Source organism: Trichosurus vulpecula, chromosome 4 (genome assembly GCF_011100635.1).
Source record: "Trichosurus vulpecula isolate mTriVul1 chromosome 4, mTriVul1.pri, whole genome shotgun sequence".
NCBI classification, from domain to species: Eukaryota; Metazoa; Chordata; class Mammalia; order Diprotodontia; family Phalangeridae; genus Trichosurus; species Trichosurus vulpecula.
In genome coordinates this window covers 79,255,990-79,275,015 of record NC_050576.1, presented here as the reverse complement: position 1 = coordinate 79,275,015, position 19,026 = coordinate 79,255,990, and the positions used below count along the sequence as shown (strand labels likewise).

Here is a 19,026-nt window from a genome sequence, read left to right as displayed (position 1 = left end):
GCTTGCTGGAAACTCTTAAAGCATCTCTGTGATGTGGACGTTATTATTTGAGATGTAAGGTTATGGGTAGCACTAGGATTTTCAAAATAATTACCTGGTGTACGTGGTCGAGTGTATGGTAGGCCTGAACAATCATTTAGTGCACGAGAAAATGGACATGCAATTAATAACACCCATACACACGAATTTAACCAGAATCTAAACAAGTTGGCCCCCCAAACCTCTAAGAAACCTACCTTACCTAGAACATGGTTTTATCTCTCTGGGTCTTAGCTTCCTCAGCCATAAAATGAGGGGTTTGAACAAGGTGGTTGCTAAAACTCTTTCAGTTCTAATATTCTGTTACTCTATGATTACATTTTCAATACCCGTTGGGGGTAATTGTTCCTTTGGGCAACACAGCATGCTTCTAATAATTCTGCATGTGCTGTGCCTTTCTTTAAAGAATAGAATTGCCTTGCTTCTACAGAACATCATAAAAACATTCTCTCCAGTAATAATAAAAACTGGCATTTACACAGTACTTTAAAGTTGGCAAAATACTTTTTTTATGCTTTATCCCATTTGAGCCTCAAAACAATTCTTGGAGCTAAAGTATTTACTATCCTTATTTTACAGATAAAGAAATTATGTCTCAAAGAGCTCAAGTGACTTGTCCACAATCAGAAGGCAAGTCAGAGACAGGATTTGAACCCAGGTCTTCTGACTTCAAGTCTCGTATTCTATCCACTAGACCAAGCAGGTCTAAGAATATGGTACAAGTATTTTTCACTCCTAAGTAGAGAAACTTACTATCAGTTTCAACTTTCTGTTTCTGGAATTGCTCCAGAAGGTTTTGTGCTCTTCTTTCAGGGTCAGAGCCAGGCATGGTCCGTTTAAGATAGTCCAGCAGCTTCTGCAAGCAAGTGTAATGAGGTGGTTCTCGGAAGTCTTCAGCACATTGGTCCAGCCATGCCCTCAAGATGGAGGCAATTGCACTGAGAAGAAAGAAAGAAAAAATTATCTCTCCTCACCTCCTTTGAAAGCTGAAAATAAAAAGCTGAAACTCAGGCCTGGGTGATGCATGTGCTGGGTAATAGATTTTCCAGTTCTTAATCTCTTAAAATAGTGACCACAAAATCTATGAAATGGACATTTTACCAAATTTTGTTGTTTCTACCTTCACACCACCTCTCAAATCCTACCCCTTCTCTCTTCATACACAGCTGCCATCTTAGTTCAGACCCTGATCACCAGGGCCCAGATTATTCCAAGAGATTCCTGACAGGTCTCCCTGCCTCAAGCCTATCCCCATTCAAGTCCACCCTACACATTTCTACCAAAGTAATTTTTCTTGAACATAGATCTGATCATCTACTCAATCAGATCTAGTGGCTTCTAATTATCTCTAGGATTAAATGTAAATGCCTCTATTTAACTTTTAAAGACCAACACAACCTGGCCCAAGCTCTCTCTCCATCCTTAGCAGACAGTACTTCCCCTCCTGCACTTGTGATACAGCTGAACTGGCCTTCTCTCTGCTCCTTACACACAACTCACAATCAATCAAAGATGTCACCCAATCTACCATCAATCAGCAGAACGTGCACTATGATTTGGTTTTCCATTGTATTAATGAATTTGCTCTAATTTATTCTAGTTTGCTCTATTAAATTCTAATTCACACTCTTGGACTTCAATTTCTTTATGACTGAGGGAACATATGTCTGAGATTGAAGGTATTGTCTTTGACCACGGAACACAGCAAAATCAATAGTCCTAAGTGGTATGATAACCTGACCTTGTATTCATTAACACTGTGCATACTCAAAGGTCTTAAACTCAAATTGCATATTAGAAAGACATTCTTCACACTTAATTTCATGTACTACTATCCAAATCTGCTTCTCATCACAAAGACTTGCTGATCCAATAGCAAGCTGAACAAGAAATGCTGTATAATATACATGGGGGGTATAACTGTATCTATATAGGTTATAGATCTCTGGTAGGCAGCTAGGTGGTGCAGAGGATTGAATTCTAGACTTCCAGTTAAGAAGGACTAAATTCAAATCAGCATCTGGCTCTTAGTAGCTGTGTGACCCTGGACAAGTCACTTAACCTTGTCTGACTTGGTTTCCTCATCTATAAAATGGGGATAATATCTTCTACCTCCCAGTGTTGTCATGAGTATAAAATGAAATAAATTTTGTAAAGTAATTCACAAACCTTAAAGGATTATGTAAATGCTGTTGTCATCAGCATCATCATTAAAAAACTGGGCTTACCCACCATGGACTAAATAATATTTAGTGATAATGATGAGTATAATGGAAGATGATGGGAGCGCACACAAGGTAATCAATATTCGCTTGACATATCTCTACAGCTACTTCCTCAGCAAAAAAAAGAACTAAGAAACTAGCAAGTTCATCATCTACTATGCTTACTGTTCAAGTGATCATGTTTCTTTAAAATGCTTTATTTTGATTAATAGGTCATTATTATCTATAAATGAATGAACCTTTTAAGATTTCAAGATTTGTTTACATTACATAAGTCCTGAATTCATATCAAGAATCTTGATTTAAATAAGCTCACATTTAAGCTTGGAATTTAACAATAAACAGAGGAATGATGATTTTGTTAATTCCTCACTCCCAAGGCAGACATTAGGACACTTTGGAAAACTATAGTATACTATGTATGTGTGTGTGTATATATCTGTATATATACACAGACACAGACACACACACACATATACATATCTATTTATACAGATATATACAGAGACATATGTACATACATGTGTTTCCATATATACATAAGATGTGTGTATATGTAAATCTCAAGACTGTATAATAACATCGAATTAAAATTTCAAATTAGAAATCATAAAGATTATTGTGTCCCCTGCATCTCTATTCTAGGTTAAATTAAAAACAATAAATATTTCATTTCCCTATAGAAAATTAGTGGTTCTGGATTTTATTAAAAATATGAAAAAAATGAAATCACTACTCCTTAAAGAGGTCTAAGATATAGTTGCGAGACAAGTATTTTTTTTTCCCATTCTTAGACAAAATTACATATCCACAGTTGAAGAAGAACATCATGAAGCAGCCTTTTAAACACTTCCTTTTCAGGGAGAATGGGGAGGGGGAGTGTGTGCGCAGTTTTGTTGTTGTCTTTTGCCTGTTCCGATGGTCTGTGAGTGCAGACCCATAGAGGGCTGTGGAAAGCAGGAAATTAGACTATAGCACTGTCTGCATCAACTTTGGCCCTGTTTGTCCTCCCAGAGGACATGTTTACAAATTTCAAAAGGGAATAAATGAGCTAATTAATTAATCACAATGCCTTCTTACTTCCCAGAACACCTCTCAATATTTCTAGGAACAAGAATTCTCCTCATTTTACACGCAGGAAAATAGGTAGGGGGAAGCCAAAAATCAGCGTCCTTTCAGAAAGTAAGCTCCAAAAGGAATAACAACTGTAGGAGGAGATCATCTCACTGCTCCCTTTCATTTGTTTTCCCTTTCCCAAATTTTCCCAGGTTTTGTCAAAACATGTAACATTCAGAATCTGGAGAGAAGCACAGCATGAACGGAGAAATGTCTCCAAAACCCAACAGTAATGCTGTCTCCCTTATTTCAGAAGAAGGCCAGAGTCTCTAAAAAGGGGTTTTGTACAGATAGCTAGGACTGACTGCAGCAGGGTTTACTTTGTATTTCTCTACCTGCGGTTCTGCTAACAAACCCTCCTATCTTACTCTTTGTTACAACGACCTTCCCTTCCCACATCTTGGTATGATCAGAAGCAGAGTTGAACTCAGCCAGGTCTCTCGGCATTGTGTTTAGAAGTTCACCACACCCCAGACCTGCATATTGCTAGCATAAGGAATTCCCCTCAAAGGGGGAATGAGAAAGAAGGGGCAAGGAAACACACTTACCTTCCTTGCTGCCCAACGGCACCCCCCCCCCAAAAAAAACCTTATACAATAAATAACACAGACAACAGTGTAACCCATTGACCTCCTATCAGCTGAGTGTTTATCAGTATTGCTGGGGAGGAAAGCTTTCTGGAAAAAGCTGGATGAGTGCCCAAAGCTCAGAGAAGCTTTAAGTTTGATGTCCCTGGGAAGAAACTCCCTGCATTTGCTAGACCAAGAAGCAAATATGAACAGGAGACTTTCAATATCTCAGTAAAGAAGGCAACATCACAGAATCTTTCTGTCACAACAGGAAGAAGGAGGATCAGTCTTTTTTCCCTATAATCTTTCCTAGTTCCACCCTGAAACTCTAATTCATGTGCATTTGGGATGTTGGTGTTTATAATTAGTGTAACATCCAAAAGGAATCCTGGTTTGAGAGTATCAACTTTAGGACAAAAAGGCCTTGTGCAAACAACTTAGCTACTATCCTGGGAAGGATTCTTGGCTCTGCTAATACACAGCAACAGGGCAGCCTGAAGGAAAGAAGAACCGAGTTTTAGTCTATTTCTATATCTGCAATATCAAATTAACTAGACTATTTTAGCAAAGTTAAAGTCACTATCACTGGCTTCTCCATGTATAAAATGAGAGTTATTATCTCTGTCTCCATCAAGTTCACATCGGCCACTTATGAGGACAAATCAGAAGGTATTCATAAAAATAATTTGGCTCCTTGAAGGAAAGAGGAAAGATAACAGTATCAGAAAGAGTACAAGATTTGGAAATTAGAGGGTCTGGATTCAAGCACCGTCTCTGCTGATTACTAGTCTATGACCTTGGACAAGCCCCTCAGATTCTCTTTTCGAGTATTTTGGATTAACTAAATCAATCAATACAACAACAATTAACTAGCTACTAAATCATCTTATACTTATGTCCTAGGAACAAAAGGAGGGGGCTAGGTGAGAAGGTTCTGGTGAAGCGATGACAATCTTTTCTTTACCAAAGCTGGAAAAACAACTCAAATCTAGATCACAATTAAGTTGGCACATCACTAGCAAGTGTCCCTCTACTAACATAGATTACAGTATCCTTAGCAGGCAGTTTTATTAATGTCTCTGGGTGAGAAAATTCATCACCTGGTGGCAAACGTTCTGCCGCTAAGCCTCTCCAAGCTTCGCTAAGGTGGTTCTCAGAAAACAGATAAAGTGTGTTGCCAGGACCAAATTCTAAGTATTTCCAGTCTGGTGGATCTGTCTGAGGCTGTGCTCCACCACATAGCTCTCAAGAACTCAGGGAACCTTCTTGGTGTCCAATGAGGTCTCAGAATAGAACTTTGATGGAGATAAGTAACATCAGCATCATACACAGAGGGCAGGACATAGCGGGTGGCCCAAAAGTTTTCATGTAGTTTTAAGCTATAATAACTTCAAGAGTATAAATGCTACAAACTTACAAAAATCATTTGAAAGTTTATTTAAATTTCTTTCATGTTTAGTTTTGTGAATTTTGAATAATACACTTTCTATTTCAATTTCACCAGGTAGGATACTTTGTGATGCACTGAATGTTACCATAGTTCCTAGATAGAATTTTCTCAGTCCAGTAGGAGAGATGCCCTTGCATGGCCACCTCAGTCGCCAGATCTGTCTCCATTAGATTTTTTTCTTGTGGGCTCATGTCAAAAATGTTGTTTATACATCAAAATCTCCTTCTTTGGATGATGTTAAGGCTAGGATTACAAATGCAAACCTTTCAATCACTGAGCAGCAGCTGATGAAAGTTTTAACAAAGTTTAAAAATCTGATAGAACCATGTATATGGCACAGGATAGGAGTTAGCAGTTGAATTTTAATAAGAAACATTAATGTTTTAAAACTTTAAATAACTTTCTAAAATGCTGTTTTTATACATTTATAACATTATAATTCTAAAGTTACTTAAGCTTAAAACTGCACTGAAATTTTTTGGGACAGCCTGGATACAAGATATGATAAATATGCGAAAAGTAGCTTCTTGCCAGTACAAACAGACCATCATATGCACATACACATACATATATGTATATTTGAAGAATATCTACATTAAATGCCATGTGGTAATACAGGGTCGCCAGATTGTATTATAAATTCCAGGGTATTTTATGATACTTTAATGACCTATAAGCAGGAAATAGTGATTTCTAAGCATTAAGATAGTGATGTATTTTAATCCATTGTGGTAGAAGGTGGCTAGTATCTCCCTTTTCTTTAATAATAACAAGCTATTATTCTGTGCACAAATGCAAAATGTTTCATGTACATTATCTCATTTCAGCTTTACATCAACACTATAAAGAAGGCACCACAGGCATTATTATTCCCAATTTGTAGATGAAGAATTTGAGGCTCAGAGAGACAATGTGACTTGACCATGGTCACACAACCAATAAGTGTCAAAGGCAGGATTTGTGTCCTGGGAATTCCAAGAACAGAGCTCTATCCTGTATGCCATGCTGTCTCTCTGAAAGCATTATCTTTGACAAGCTATAAAACTTCCCTAGTGAGAAGCATATCCCTAAATGTTTGATGAATGGCTAGGAGAGAAGTCCTCTAAGACACAAGTGATATAGGGGAAGATCTTTGTACTTTAACCAAGTTAGAGAGCAAGGTATAGAACAGGGAAAGGTAGGTTCACCAAAGGTGTTGGCTAGCATCACAGAGGGTATATACAGCATAGGCTCCAATTGTAAGAGAGATTCTTCATTATTAAAGCAAGATCCTTCAAATGTTCCTGTTTACAGGTGCCATTTTGCTGATTGTATCAAACCCTGGAAGCTAATTTAAGAGTAGTCTAACTATCCATACTAGAGAAACCAAGTGGCTAAAGAATGACTATTGACTAGATCAGTGGTGTCAAACTCAAGTAAAAATGGGGACCACTAAGCCATACATAAGGATCCCTGAACCCATATCTTGACTTAGAAAACCACATATTAACATTACCTATGTTGTATTATATTTTTATTTACTTTGTTAAATATTTCCCAATTACATTGTAATCTGGTTCTGGCTACACTGGGGAGCATTATGGGCCACCTGTGGGACACTGGGCCATGTGTCGGGCATCTCTGGACTAGAATATCATATGCAGATGGATAGATAACCCATAGAGCTAATTCAATTAATAAATATATTTGGAAGGACATGGAGCTTTGGCAATGATTTTGGCCTACTTACTGAACAGAAGAAGAAGTATGGACTGGATCACATTAAGGAAACTGCATACTGCTTTAGCACTATGGCTGGCGCATGATAAGTATTTAATAAGTGCTTATTGACTGACTAATTTTTAATAACCCCAAGTTTCCCCCTGAAACAAAAGCCTATCTTTTTAATAACAATATTCTTCTGTTGAAGCTATAAAGCTGCAGGTAATACCACACCACAGCCTCCAGAGGATTAAAGTTTTAGGTAACCTGGAGAAATAAATTAATGAATAACTGCATAAGAGAAGCAGAATAAAGGATACCATCAGAAAGATGTACCTATCACTGGAAAAGAAAGTGGGCAAGTCATGCAACAAGAGTGACAGATGACCTCTGGAGAGTTAATGTGTCTCACTGTGATCCATACAATATCAAGAGAATTAGAGGAAGACTTCCCAGAATGTGGAGTATGCCTCCTATGTAGATTTTATGGGAAGACACAGACAGGATCATAGAAATTAGAGCTGGAAGAAATAATGTGAATCTTTAAATACTGACATGTTTTATGGTCTCAGAAAGTGAACCAGATGGTCCTTCCTTCACACCACTGCCAAATCCATCCTCCTATTGTACAGATTTGACCATGTCACACCCCTGCTTAAAAACCTCAGTGACTCCCTACTGCTGGTGGTAGGATAAAATATGAACTCTCTCCTGGCATTTATTTGTTGTTTAGTCATTTCAGTTGTGTCTGATTCTTTGGGACCCCTGTGGGGGTTTTCTTGGCAAAGATACTGTAATGGTTTGCCATTTCTTTCTCCAATTTATTTTACAGATGATGAAACTGAAGCAAATAGGTTAAATTACTTGCCTAGAGTCACACAGCTAGTAAGTATCTGAGGCTGGAATTGAACTCAGGTCTTGCTGATTTCACGCCAAGCACTCTATTGACTGAACCACCTAATTGTGGCATTTATTTATGACACTATAATTTGGTTCCAGATTATTTTTTACAGACTCACTTTATATGGCCATACTTCACACTCTAGGAAAACTGAACTAACCAATGGTCACCTGATTTTGTTACCCCCTCCTACTCTCATGATTCTGTAAATACCACATGCCATTATTATATACCATATGACCATTCTGGTCAAACTTCAAACCCTGTTTTTCTACTCCTCCTATTATCAAAATTTACTCACTAGTCTGGCCTTCAAAGCTCAGCTCAGGCACCACTTCTTTCATAATACTATCTTTGTCTCTCCAGTTACTGTAAAAATCATGTCACCCTCCTATACTCTCTACGTCCATTCTGACTTCACCTATGCTTACTCATTTCCTAATAGTCATTTATCTGCCTTATCACTCTACTAAACTGCAAACTGTTTGAAGAGAAGTACGGAAGGGAAGGACATTTATTAAAAGCCTATTATGTGCCAGGGACTGTGCTAAGTGGTTTATAAATACTGTCTCATTTGAGATAATATAGTACCATGGTGTTTTTCATTTTTGTATTCTTTGTACCTAGCATAGTACCTTGTAGAGTTAAGCACTTAAAGTTAGATATAGTAGACCTCTGGAGAAAATTGAATAGGGATAGAAAGGAATATACCTTTTCAGCCGTAGATGGTACCTACACAAAAATTGACCATGGATTAGGGCATTAAACTCACAGTCCAATACAGAAAGGCAGAAATATTAAAGCACTTAATAAGAATTTATTAAGTTGAATTAAATTGAATTGGAGAGTATTTTCCAACTTGACAACCCTGTGAGGTATTACAATTGTTAAGATGTTCATTTTACAAATGAAGAAACTGAGGCTCAAAGAAGTTAGAAGGCTTGCCCAAAGTCACACAACTAAAAAGCTAGGAGCCTTCCTCAGAATCTGAGGCCTCCTCATCCTGGAACAATCATCCACCATAACTAGCCTCCTTCTTCCACTGATGAATTTTTCATGGGGCTTCCATTTTGGAAAGAGGCCCAGGTCAGTCAATCTTTATTTCCCTCGTAGGTGTACTTCTGACTTTCCTGACTTCGATATTATGTCTTCCCTTATGGGTGCCTTCATCCTTTCCCTCTCCCACTCCTGCTTTTCAGTTCCCTTTTGTGTGATCTTCCCCCATTAGAATGTAAGCACCATGAAAACAAGGATTGTCCTTCTTTTTGCTTTCCTTTGTAACCTCAGTGCTAAGCATAGCACCTGGAACATGGTAAGCCTTTAATGAATGCTTGTGGCCTTGCTTTGCTCATTGAAGCCAGGACTTCAAACCTTGTTCTTCTAACTTCAAATCTATTAATCTTTCTGTTACAACATAATTACCTCAGAACTGGGAAGCAAGCATGGAAAGTGAGGATGTGGACAGGGTGCACCCATCTTGAACATTCAAGATAAATTAAAAATTGTACTCTTCAGGGAGGGGGGAGGGTCTTTTCAATGAGGAAGAACTATTTCTCACACCATTTGCTTTTCTGCAATCCATCACTTTTTCATCCTGCACAGGCTGCACCTGAGGTGCTTATATCATAGAGAGGTACCTGGTAAAATATCGTCTAACTTTTCATTCTTAAAATGGAGTTTTTGTTAGTAATAACAGATGTTACATAGGCATCAGGGACAGGAAATGGGCATCGAGTTTGATTGGCCAAACCATTTGGTCAAACTCAATTTAGTGTTCCTGTTCCTTTCCTCATATCCTTTAACCCATCTCCTTCCTCAGGAAACGAATTTAACTTCCACATTTATACCAGCTGTTTGGGAACTTTGTTCATGGTATTCATTAACTAGAAGAGGAACAGCCAAGTAATTTAGCACAGGTTTGCAATAAATTAAGCCTGGCTAAAAAGAACTCCGAACTGCAATCAATAAGGAGCCTAAGTAAATATCTTAAATATTACCCACAACATTGTTGTGATGTTTTGGTAAGTGTGATATAGTGGAAAGAACAGCAGATTGAGTTCTTTTCCTTCCAATTAGCAACATGAAGTTGGGCAAATGAAGGGTTTGGGCCACAGGATCACCGACATGCCTTCAAACTCTATTCCTGAGTTCTGACTGTACTATCTGAGGCATGTTCACTAGAGCCTGAACAAATGTGCAGAAGACTGCTGGGCGTGAGGGACTCCAAATGACTTTTTGAAATTATCTACAAAGCTACATATATATGTATATGTGTGTGTGTATATATATATATATATATATATATATATATATATATATATACATATACATACACATATATATTCTCTTGTATGTAGAACAGAGTCATCTCTTCTATTTTACCCAGTTTACCAGATAACTCAGAAAGGTACTCAGAAATCTATTTTTCCTTCTTGAATATCATCTAATCATTTTGTTACAAATTTCTCTCTTATTCTGGGAAAAAAAGGACATTTTCTCTGGAAGCTTTACTCCTTTTAGTGCTCAATTCAAACACCATCATTTCATGTTCTTTTCTTAATCCAACAAGCATATTTTTAAAACTAGCATGAACTTAGATCTTCTCCACTATTTTCTGTTCCTTTATTTCAAAATTCTGCTTGTTTCTATTTTAAAACTAAAAAACACATTCCTATTTTGCTCCCTCTGTGCATCCAAAAGTGAGTGAAAGTCCTCAGCCTTTACTTTGCTCTCAATTCTCACATGCCTGCCACACTTGGACAGATTCTTTGCAGCTGCCCTTTTAATGGAGGTGAATTTACTGGAATCTAAGTTGATTGCAACTTTTCCAGGAGGGTTTTTAAATACTTTCCACTGCAAGTTTCCCAGGCCTTAAAGAATCACAGCCAACTTTCTTTAACTCATCTGACATTCCTTTAAACTCTTTCCAATGTTTTGGGTTACTACTATTTCTATGACCCCGCATCAGTGCTGGAAATCTGGTGTCGATAGTTAGAATACCTCACTAAAGATTAAAAGAATGAAATTTGCATTACTTGAATGTGTAGGGAAGGGAGGGGCAAAAATGGGTACAACAACAGTTTGAAGCATTACTATCCAGAAGGCTGAAGGAGAAAACCAAACAGTTCTCCAAAGAAAATTCAGTAAGAAATAAAGAAACTGAAGTTGTTTCAACAGTAGAATAGTCCATAAAGAGGAAAAAAAAAAAAAGAAAGCATAATTTCCTGAGTCCCTTTAAGCTAAATGAAACAAAACCCAAAGCAATGTATTTTAGGGCCTCCTAGTCAAAAATACCCACATCTTTTTTATTCCTGAATTCAGTGGACTGTGAGGACTAGGGAAGGATTCCTTTGCTACCTGGCTAATATCACAGGGCAAAGACTAGAAAAGCAAAAGATACAAAACCAAGAAGGAAAACTAATACCTTATTTTATGTGATAAAATATTCCACATGACAGAATGGAAGGGTTCTGTCCAAGAGTGCTGTTCCGTCATTTTAGAATATCAGAATTTAGCAATTTGCTTTGAAAAATATCTAGAATAGACACGAAATGAACTAATTAATAATGTCTTGTGGCATTTTAGCTACAGTAAAGGTCTTGGGAAAATAATATGCTTGGAATACAGAAGCAATGTTCTAGGGAGAAATAAGCAGAAGAATCTGTCTAGTTTCTAATGACCTTTTTGTCAATACAGATACTGCACCCGCAAACATGATGGGTCATAGCTGATGGAAACATAATGGACCTGTGGACAACAAATGAAAGCTCATCTCCAAATTTAAAAAGGATCTGCAAGGTAGCTACTAGAAACAGAAAACTGAGAAGAGCTGAAACAAAAAAAGATGATAATTGCTTATCAAGAATATTCTAAAGGAGGCTCATGTTTTGGAAGGTGAGGTGGAATTGAATTATGTGGCAGCTTCTGAGGTACTCTGCAACTCAATAGTTCTATGATCTTGGCCACCAATCTCTCTTCTCTTACTTCTTTCTCCTCTGTGGTAGTATCACAATAGTAGAAGACAGTAGAATTAGGGGGATAGCAACAGTTATGACTTACTTGTGACCTTTGGGCAATGTCCCAATTTAGAAATCAATGAGAGAGGTGCAGGGGTTATATGGACAGAGAACAGAAGCAAGTTTCCCTTTCCTTTTGTGTCACCAACCCCTTGGGCAGTCTGATGAAACTTATAGACCCTTCTAAGACTCATCATCCGGAGTTCAAATCCAACTTCAAACATTTACTAATTGTGTGACCCTGGGCAAGTCACTTAATCCTATTTGCCTCATCTGTAAAATGAGCTGGAGAAGGAAATGGCTACCACAGTACGCCTCTCTCTTTTCGATCCTCTCTCTTTCCTCCTTCCTTCCCTCTCCCTTTTCCTCCTTCCTCTCCCTGCTCCCTTCAGAACTGAGCCCTTTGGACACCAAGCCAGGTATCTAAATAATCTAAAGAAACCTTGGAAAGGTGGAATCTCCTATTTCTTAAATGCCAGATCTCTCTTCTCTCTAGATTTACATGACACACTATCCTACACGCATCTACAACGATAAATTTTTTCAAGAGCTTTGTCCTGGCCCTTCTTTTCTTATTCCTCTATGATATTTCAATAATCAGTGATTTCATCAGTTACCATGCACTCAATTATCAACTCTATTCTGATGATTCTCAGTTCTCTCTGTTTTGTCCCAACCTCTCTGCTGACCTGATCTTGCAACTGCCTATTGGACATCTTAATCTGGAAGTCTCATGGGCATTTTAAACTCAACATGTTTAAAATGTGATCTTTTCCTCAAAACCCTCCCACTTTTCTATCTGCCTTATTACTGCCAAGATTTACATCTTGGTATCTTCCTCCATTCCTCACTCTTTCTTACCACCACCCCCGCCCCGGCCCCATATCCAATCTGTATATATATACATACATACAGATAATGTTTACATGTTGTCCTTCACTTCCCCACCATTGGACCACGAACTCCTTGAGAGTAAGGACTGGCTTTTGCCTTTCTTTGTGTCCCCAGAACTTAGCCTAGTGCTAAGTGTATACATTGAAGGGACTTAATAAATGTTTGTAAAATTGAAATGGTAACTCTGGGGAGAAGTTCCTATAACAGAGAATGGTAAGGTTTAGATAGAAATTAAGACAGAGGGACTTCAACCCTGTAGATATCCAATCCCTTGGCTGCTCAAGACCAGAGTCCAATATCTGGCATAGAACCTAGTATCCCAAAGGCCTGGAAGTTGATTTCTTTAGCATTTGAGGATTCTTGCTCTAGCCAGATCATTTTAAAGCTTTCTGATACAGCATATATCCCCAAAAGGAGAATAAATGGACTAAAATTACAAATCTTTGCGAGGCTTTTTGATATAGCTTTAAATATTTAAAATGAATTAGTTCGTTTTCATCTAAGACATAAGAAAGCAATCTTTCATCTTGAATGCTGCTTCTGTGCAGTGGTAAGCTTCTACGGGATCACATCTGTTCCTTCTCCTTTTAACTTCCTATCCAGCATACTCTTACAGAGAGGTCCATGTTTAGAAGAGAAGCATTAACTTTCTAACTGAGTGGCAATTTTCAAGTAGAAAAACTGGAGTCACAAGACCTATTTTCAAGTCCTGGCTCTCCTACTAATTAGTTCCGGACCTCAGGAAACTCACTTTAGATGCCTGATACTCAGCTTCCTCATCTGTAAGAAACTAATGGTAACAGCTGTACTAAGGACTTCAGAGATATGTTACGAGAATTAATAAGGTCCTGTAGGTAGAATATTTTGTACATCAAAAGCAAACAAGCCTTTATATGGTACAACACTTGCTCTATGCTTTAAAAGCAAATGCTAGAAAAACACCCCAAAGTTAGACATTTTTCTGCTTATAGTCAAGCCCAATTCAGTGTTTATTTTTCTGGTCTGCTCTTCTGGAGACATCTAACCTCAAACAGGATGTTTTACTCCTTAAGATTTCATTGAATCCTGCTGTCTGTTCCCCACCTGAAATCCCAAGAGTATGGATTTATATCCACATGAAAACAATGGGAATGTTGCCCTTGCTTACCATGGGACAAAAATCTTCATTTGCTCTGTGTATGTGACAGCCACAATCAATTATGGTATCACGATCACTGATGAGCAAGGCAAAGAACCTGTCTACTTTCAGCTTGTCTTCAAATTTAATTCAACAAACATTTATTAAATCCCTAGAATGCTTAAGGCATTGTGTTAGATGTAGGAATATAAAGACAAAAAACAAACAGAAAAATAGTCCCTCAAGGAGTTGACATTCTAATGGGTGTGGGAGGGATAATACAGTATCTAAACAGATAAGTCATTTCAAGATAATTTGAGGAAGGAGACAGCACTACTGTCATTGTCCTTCACTTTCCAAGAGGACCAATGACATCACAGGGGTGAATTGAGCCTCACTCTCTTCCAGAGTCATCAAAGTCCAGTGGCAAGACAAAAGTCAGGATGTCTGGCGATGACCCCAGATGCAGTGGATGACCTTGGAGTCTTCTGTGTCTGACCAAGCTCTAAGCCCCTGATTCAGTTGCCTTCATGCCTGTTGGAACAAATTGTTCTCATCTCCCCATTCCACTGGGGGAAGTCTTCACATGCTTGGGGTGGACATCCCCAGACTCACATACAGGTTTATGGCCCATTGGTTACCTTCAACCTGGTTGAGTCCATCTGCAGAGATGATTTTACCTGGTTGTGGCCACTGCACATGCTACAGCTTCTTGGAACCACAGGTGAGAGTTAAGTGCCAGGTGGATGCCAAAGGTGGATGAACAGCCCTGAAAAGGGCTTGGCGAGCCCTCACAGAAAAGGTGCTAATCCTCCCTGAATACCAATACACCCCATACACCCATACACAAGGAAGGAGAGAGCATCAACAGTTAGGGGGATAAAAAAAAATAAAAAATAAAACAGGGGGATGAGGGAAGGCTTTCTATAGGAAATGGCTCCTGAGCTGAGCCTATACTAAGGCATGGTGGTGGAAGACTGCATGTCAAGTTCATGGAAGAGCAAGTGGCCAGTTTGACTGGACCATAGGGACATAGAGTTCAAAAAAGAGAAGAACTGTGAAATAAATCTGGAAAAGCAGTCTGAGGCCAGATTTTTGGAGGGCTTTAAATGCCAAGCTGAGGAGATTATATTTGTGTTTTAAGCTAAATGGTTACAGAGTCCATTCACAAGAAAAGACACTACAGGAGAGACACAGATAGAATAGTGTAAGAAGGAAAATGAAACCAGCCTAGAAAAAAGGCTTAATTTTCAACAAATGCCTTATCCTCGTTGCTAGAAGGCCTTTGCTGCTTCTGTAGGCCACCTTCTGAACTATATGATGCATAACTTTATAAAAGAAAGGGGAGAAGGAACTTAACGGATTACTACCTAGCCACATGTTAAGGATGTAAGCAGACAGAATCAGGCCACCAGGGACTTCAGAAACTATCCAGTCAAACTCCCTGATGTTAAAGATGTTAAAGTTAGATAAACTGAGGCACGGAGAAGTTAAATGATCCATTTGATGGCACACAACTTGTTTGTGGTCCAGATTTCTCAGCTCCCACTCTTGATGCTGCATTAGCACCTTCTGAATATCTTCAACATTTTACCACAGTTTGTAATCTTAACTGACTGTTCTAATAAGTCATTGAGGTTCAGTGACATAGAAATAAAAGCTATTTCTGAATAGAAGCACTCTAATTTTTTTAAAAATAGTACGTGTTGTGACTATAAAAGGTAAATATTGTGTGCATGACTTTTAGACCTAGCACTGTCACCCCTAATGAGAGGCCTTCACTTGCTGCTGCGTAAGGGACAGCAGAGGCCAGGGACACAAAATCTCAAAACACCTCAGATACTAGTGGGTGCGTACACGTTCCTACATTTCTTGTCTGAGGGATATATAACTGGCTAACTACCCCAGAAACAAAAGGAATCTGAGAAGGGCAGCATATGAGGGTGAGGCAAGATGGAGTAATAAAAGAAGGCCAGATAAAGGAGCTGGAAATGGAGATAGCAGAACAAATGGGTCAGGTTAGAAGGAGACTTAACTTGTTTTAGAATATAAAGGAATTATCTGTAAGCAACATACTTCCATAAGACACTTTTAGAAAAGCAGCTCAAACTACAGCAAGGCATAAAAACATCTCCAACTTCCTACCAATGACTCATTGTGAGGTTTTGGGAAAGGAACAAAGCCCTTGGATAATGTGGACCTCATACAGGTGCTATTGTAGGACTATTAGTTAATGGCTCAACTTGCTCTAAAATATGAAGTACTTTATAACCTAGCAGTTCACTCTGGAGCTGATGGTCAATTTTCCTGGGATACAATGAAGTTGAATGAAGTTTTATGATGCGGCATTAAAAATAATGAATATGACTTTGGCCATACCACATAGTCCATTTTCTTAAATGTTTCTTTCAGAAACCTATTTGCACTTAAAATAAACAGGAGAAGACTGAAAATCTCTGGGCATTTTTCTTAACACTGCTATCCTGATACCTGGCTATCTGAATAAATTATCACTCTGGATAGTACATAAGCCTAAGTCATCTGGATATATGGATTCCTATGGCTGGAACCATTTTGAAGGAATCTTCTACCCTTGCTTAGCCAATATCTCAGTGTTCACAGTATTTCTACAGAGAAGAAAAAGTGTCTTAAATTTCTACAAACCTTAGTTTCAAGGTGGAGCTAAGCTCATTAAGACAGAGTTTTTTGATAACTCTGGTGTTAAAGCACAGAAGAGAACTCAGACTCTAGGTTAAGGAACAAGCTTTCATCATCTTCAGTCTCTAAAGCCTTGTGGGGTTTATCTCCACTTTATTACCATCATCCATTCAACAAAACTTACAAAGCATCTACTGTGTACTATACACTGGGCTAGACTCTAAGGAAGATATAAAGTGTCTATAAGATAAAGCCCCTGATTTCATAAATTATACATTCTAGTAACTTATAGACTAGTATTATAAAATGTACAAATTTGTTGTTCTTGGAAAGCTGGGGGTTGAGGGAAGTAGTTTGTGATATATAAGGGGTTTATATTTGTAAACATGTCAGTGTGGTATCTGCCATCTCAGAAATTTAAAGTTATCCTCAGACATCAAGCTTCCCCATTCTAGCACAAGAGGGGAAATGGAGGAAAGGCACTTCTACAAATAAGAAAACTGTAAGGCAACTGTCCAAGATTTTCCTTAATAACACACAGTAATTCCTTAATAATCCACGCTAAAGGAAGCAAGGCAGTGGCACAGCTAATCCCAAAGTGCATACAATCCAAAACCGATTTATGGCTTTGGAATGCATCAAGACTCTCACATCTGAATACAGATAAACCCAATGATCTGCACATTTTAAGAACCCCCCCCAAAATAATGAAGTTTTACTGCAAGACCCAATTCATTTAAAAGCTACCTGATTTCCCCATCCCAGCCCCAGATCACAGATAGAGGAAGTGAATACTTGCTAATGCCCAGTCCATGACTTTATACTTTTATCCCCAAGATGAACCCTTATCCAGTTACAACAGACATTCTGGTTTACATCATTAGGTATAGCCAAAAATAAAATCACACTATAGTTTCAAGGAGAAAAAACTAGCTGTGGTGACGTGGTGACATTCCATTCCTGGCTGAAAGTTCACTATATCAGTCTTAAGTGCACCATACTTACTTCCTGAGCACTGTCTTGCATTCTGATGAATTTTGGCTTCTGTCTTCTTCACAGTTTGGGCTCTTCAGGTTGCCATACCTGTATGACAAAATCAACACATTCAACTGGCACCAGAAAAGAACTCAACCCAATTTGTGTAACAGAATGACAGGTATGCTTGGAAAAAATTGCTAAAGGATATTGAACTATGACTTGTTGTGTAGAACTATGGATCCATGTATAAACATCTAAGTAGTTTAATAATAATAGTTGGTTGCTGTGAAAACCTCATTATACTTAAAACTGTTTCGAGAAACATATCTGAATTATATAACAGAATATGTGATTACCTCAATTTTGTTGTTTTACCTTAATGGTATTACGGACACAATTACATCCTGAGCTATTTTATTTATTTATTTGTTTTTTAAACACTGCATTTTTGTGGCATATGGATGTAAGGAAATGTTATTGTACTATAAGAAATAATGAGCGTGATGAATACAAAGAAGTCTGCAGAGACTTATATAACTGGATACAAAGTATAATACGCAGAACCAAGAAAACAATATACATAATAACTAAACCACATAAAAATAACAAAACTGAATAAAATCTGAATATTGGGAAGTTATAAAGAACAAGCTTTGGTTCTAAAGGAGGTATCTAAGAAGACACCACCCCCGTCGCTTTGTAGAAATCAGTGTTCAGGGGTACAGTGGTATGTATCTGTGAACAATGATGATGAAGACAATGTCAATGCAAACAGTGGCAGATTTTTTTTCAATGTGTTGATTAGTTCTCATGATTTTTCTCTTCCTTTTTTTTCCCTCCTTCCTTTTAAAAAAATCTTTCTTGTAAGGTATGGTTCACTGGAAGGATGAAGGGGGAAGCAGACAGAGGGAAGTACAGGTGATATAAAAAAAATCAACTGAGTTCTATTTTAAAAAAAAACAAAAACCACATTATTTCCTTCAGCAAATGAAGGTACCTAAGAAGACAGCTGTTCTTTTCCTCCTAGCAAAAGAAGCACATGATGATTCTAAGACATAAGATTTCTTATTAAGCCTTTTGAGGCATGCTGTAGGGCAGTGGTGTCAAACATAAATAGAACTTGGGGGGTGCCAAAACTTATATAAGGATCCCTGTTAGCACATATTGATGTAGAAAACCACATATTAACATTAACTATATTCGAGTATATTTGTATTTATTTTATTAAATGTTGCCCAACTACATTTTAATCTGGCTCAGTGCCTCAATGTGCTTGACACCTCTGCTGTGGGACATTAGAATTGAGAGCCCTATAAGTCCCAAGATGTTCAAGGGAAAACAGCAACAGTTTCCTTAGCCACC

The 19,026-nt window shown here is 38.0% G+C and overlaps 1 protein-coding gene across 2 annotated transcripts in view; it reads right to left on the bottom strand.

The window, feature by feature from the left end:
• Positions 1 to 19,026, bottom strand: part of RGL1 (ral guanine nucleotide dissociation stimulator like 1) — a 156,905-nt gene that overhangs the window by 66,852 nt on the left and 71,027 nt on the right. For both annotated transcript variants that reach the window (XM_036755958.1, XM_036755959.1), the window contains 2 exons: positions 17,692 to 17,769; positions 793 to 977 (listed from right to left, as the gene is read on the bottom strand). In XM_036755958.1, the coding sequence (XP_036611853.1) occupies positions 793 to 977; positions 17,692 to 17,769 (263 nt within the window). The remainder of the gene's footprint in view (positions 1 to 792; positions 978 to 17,691; positions 17,770 to 19,026) is intronic.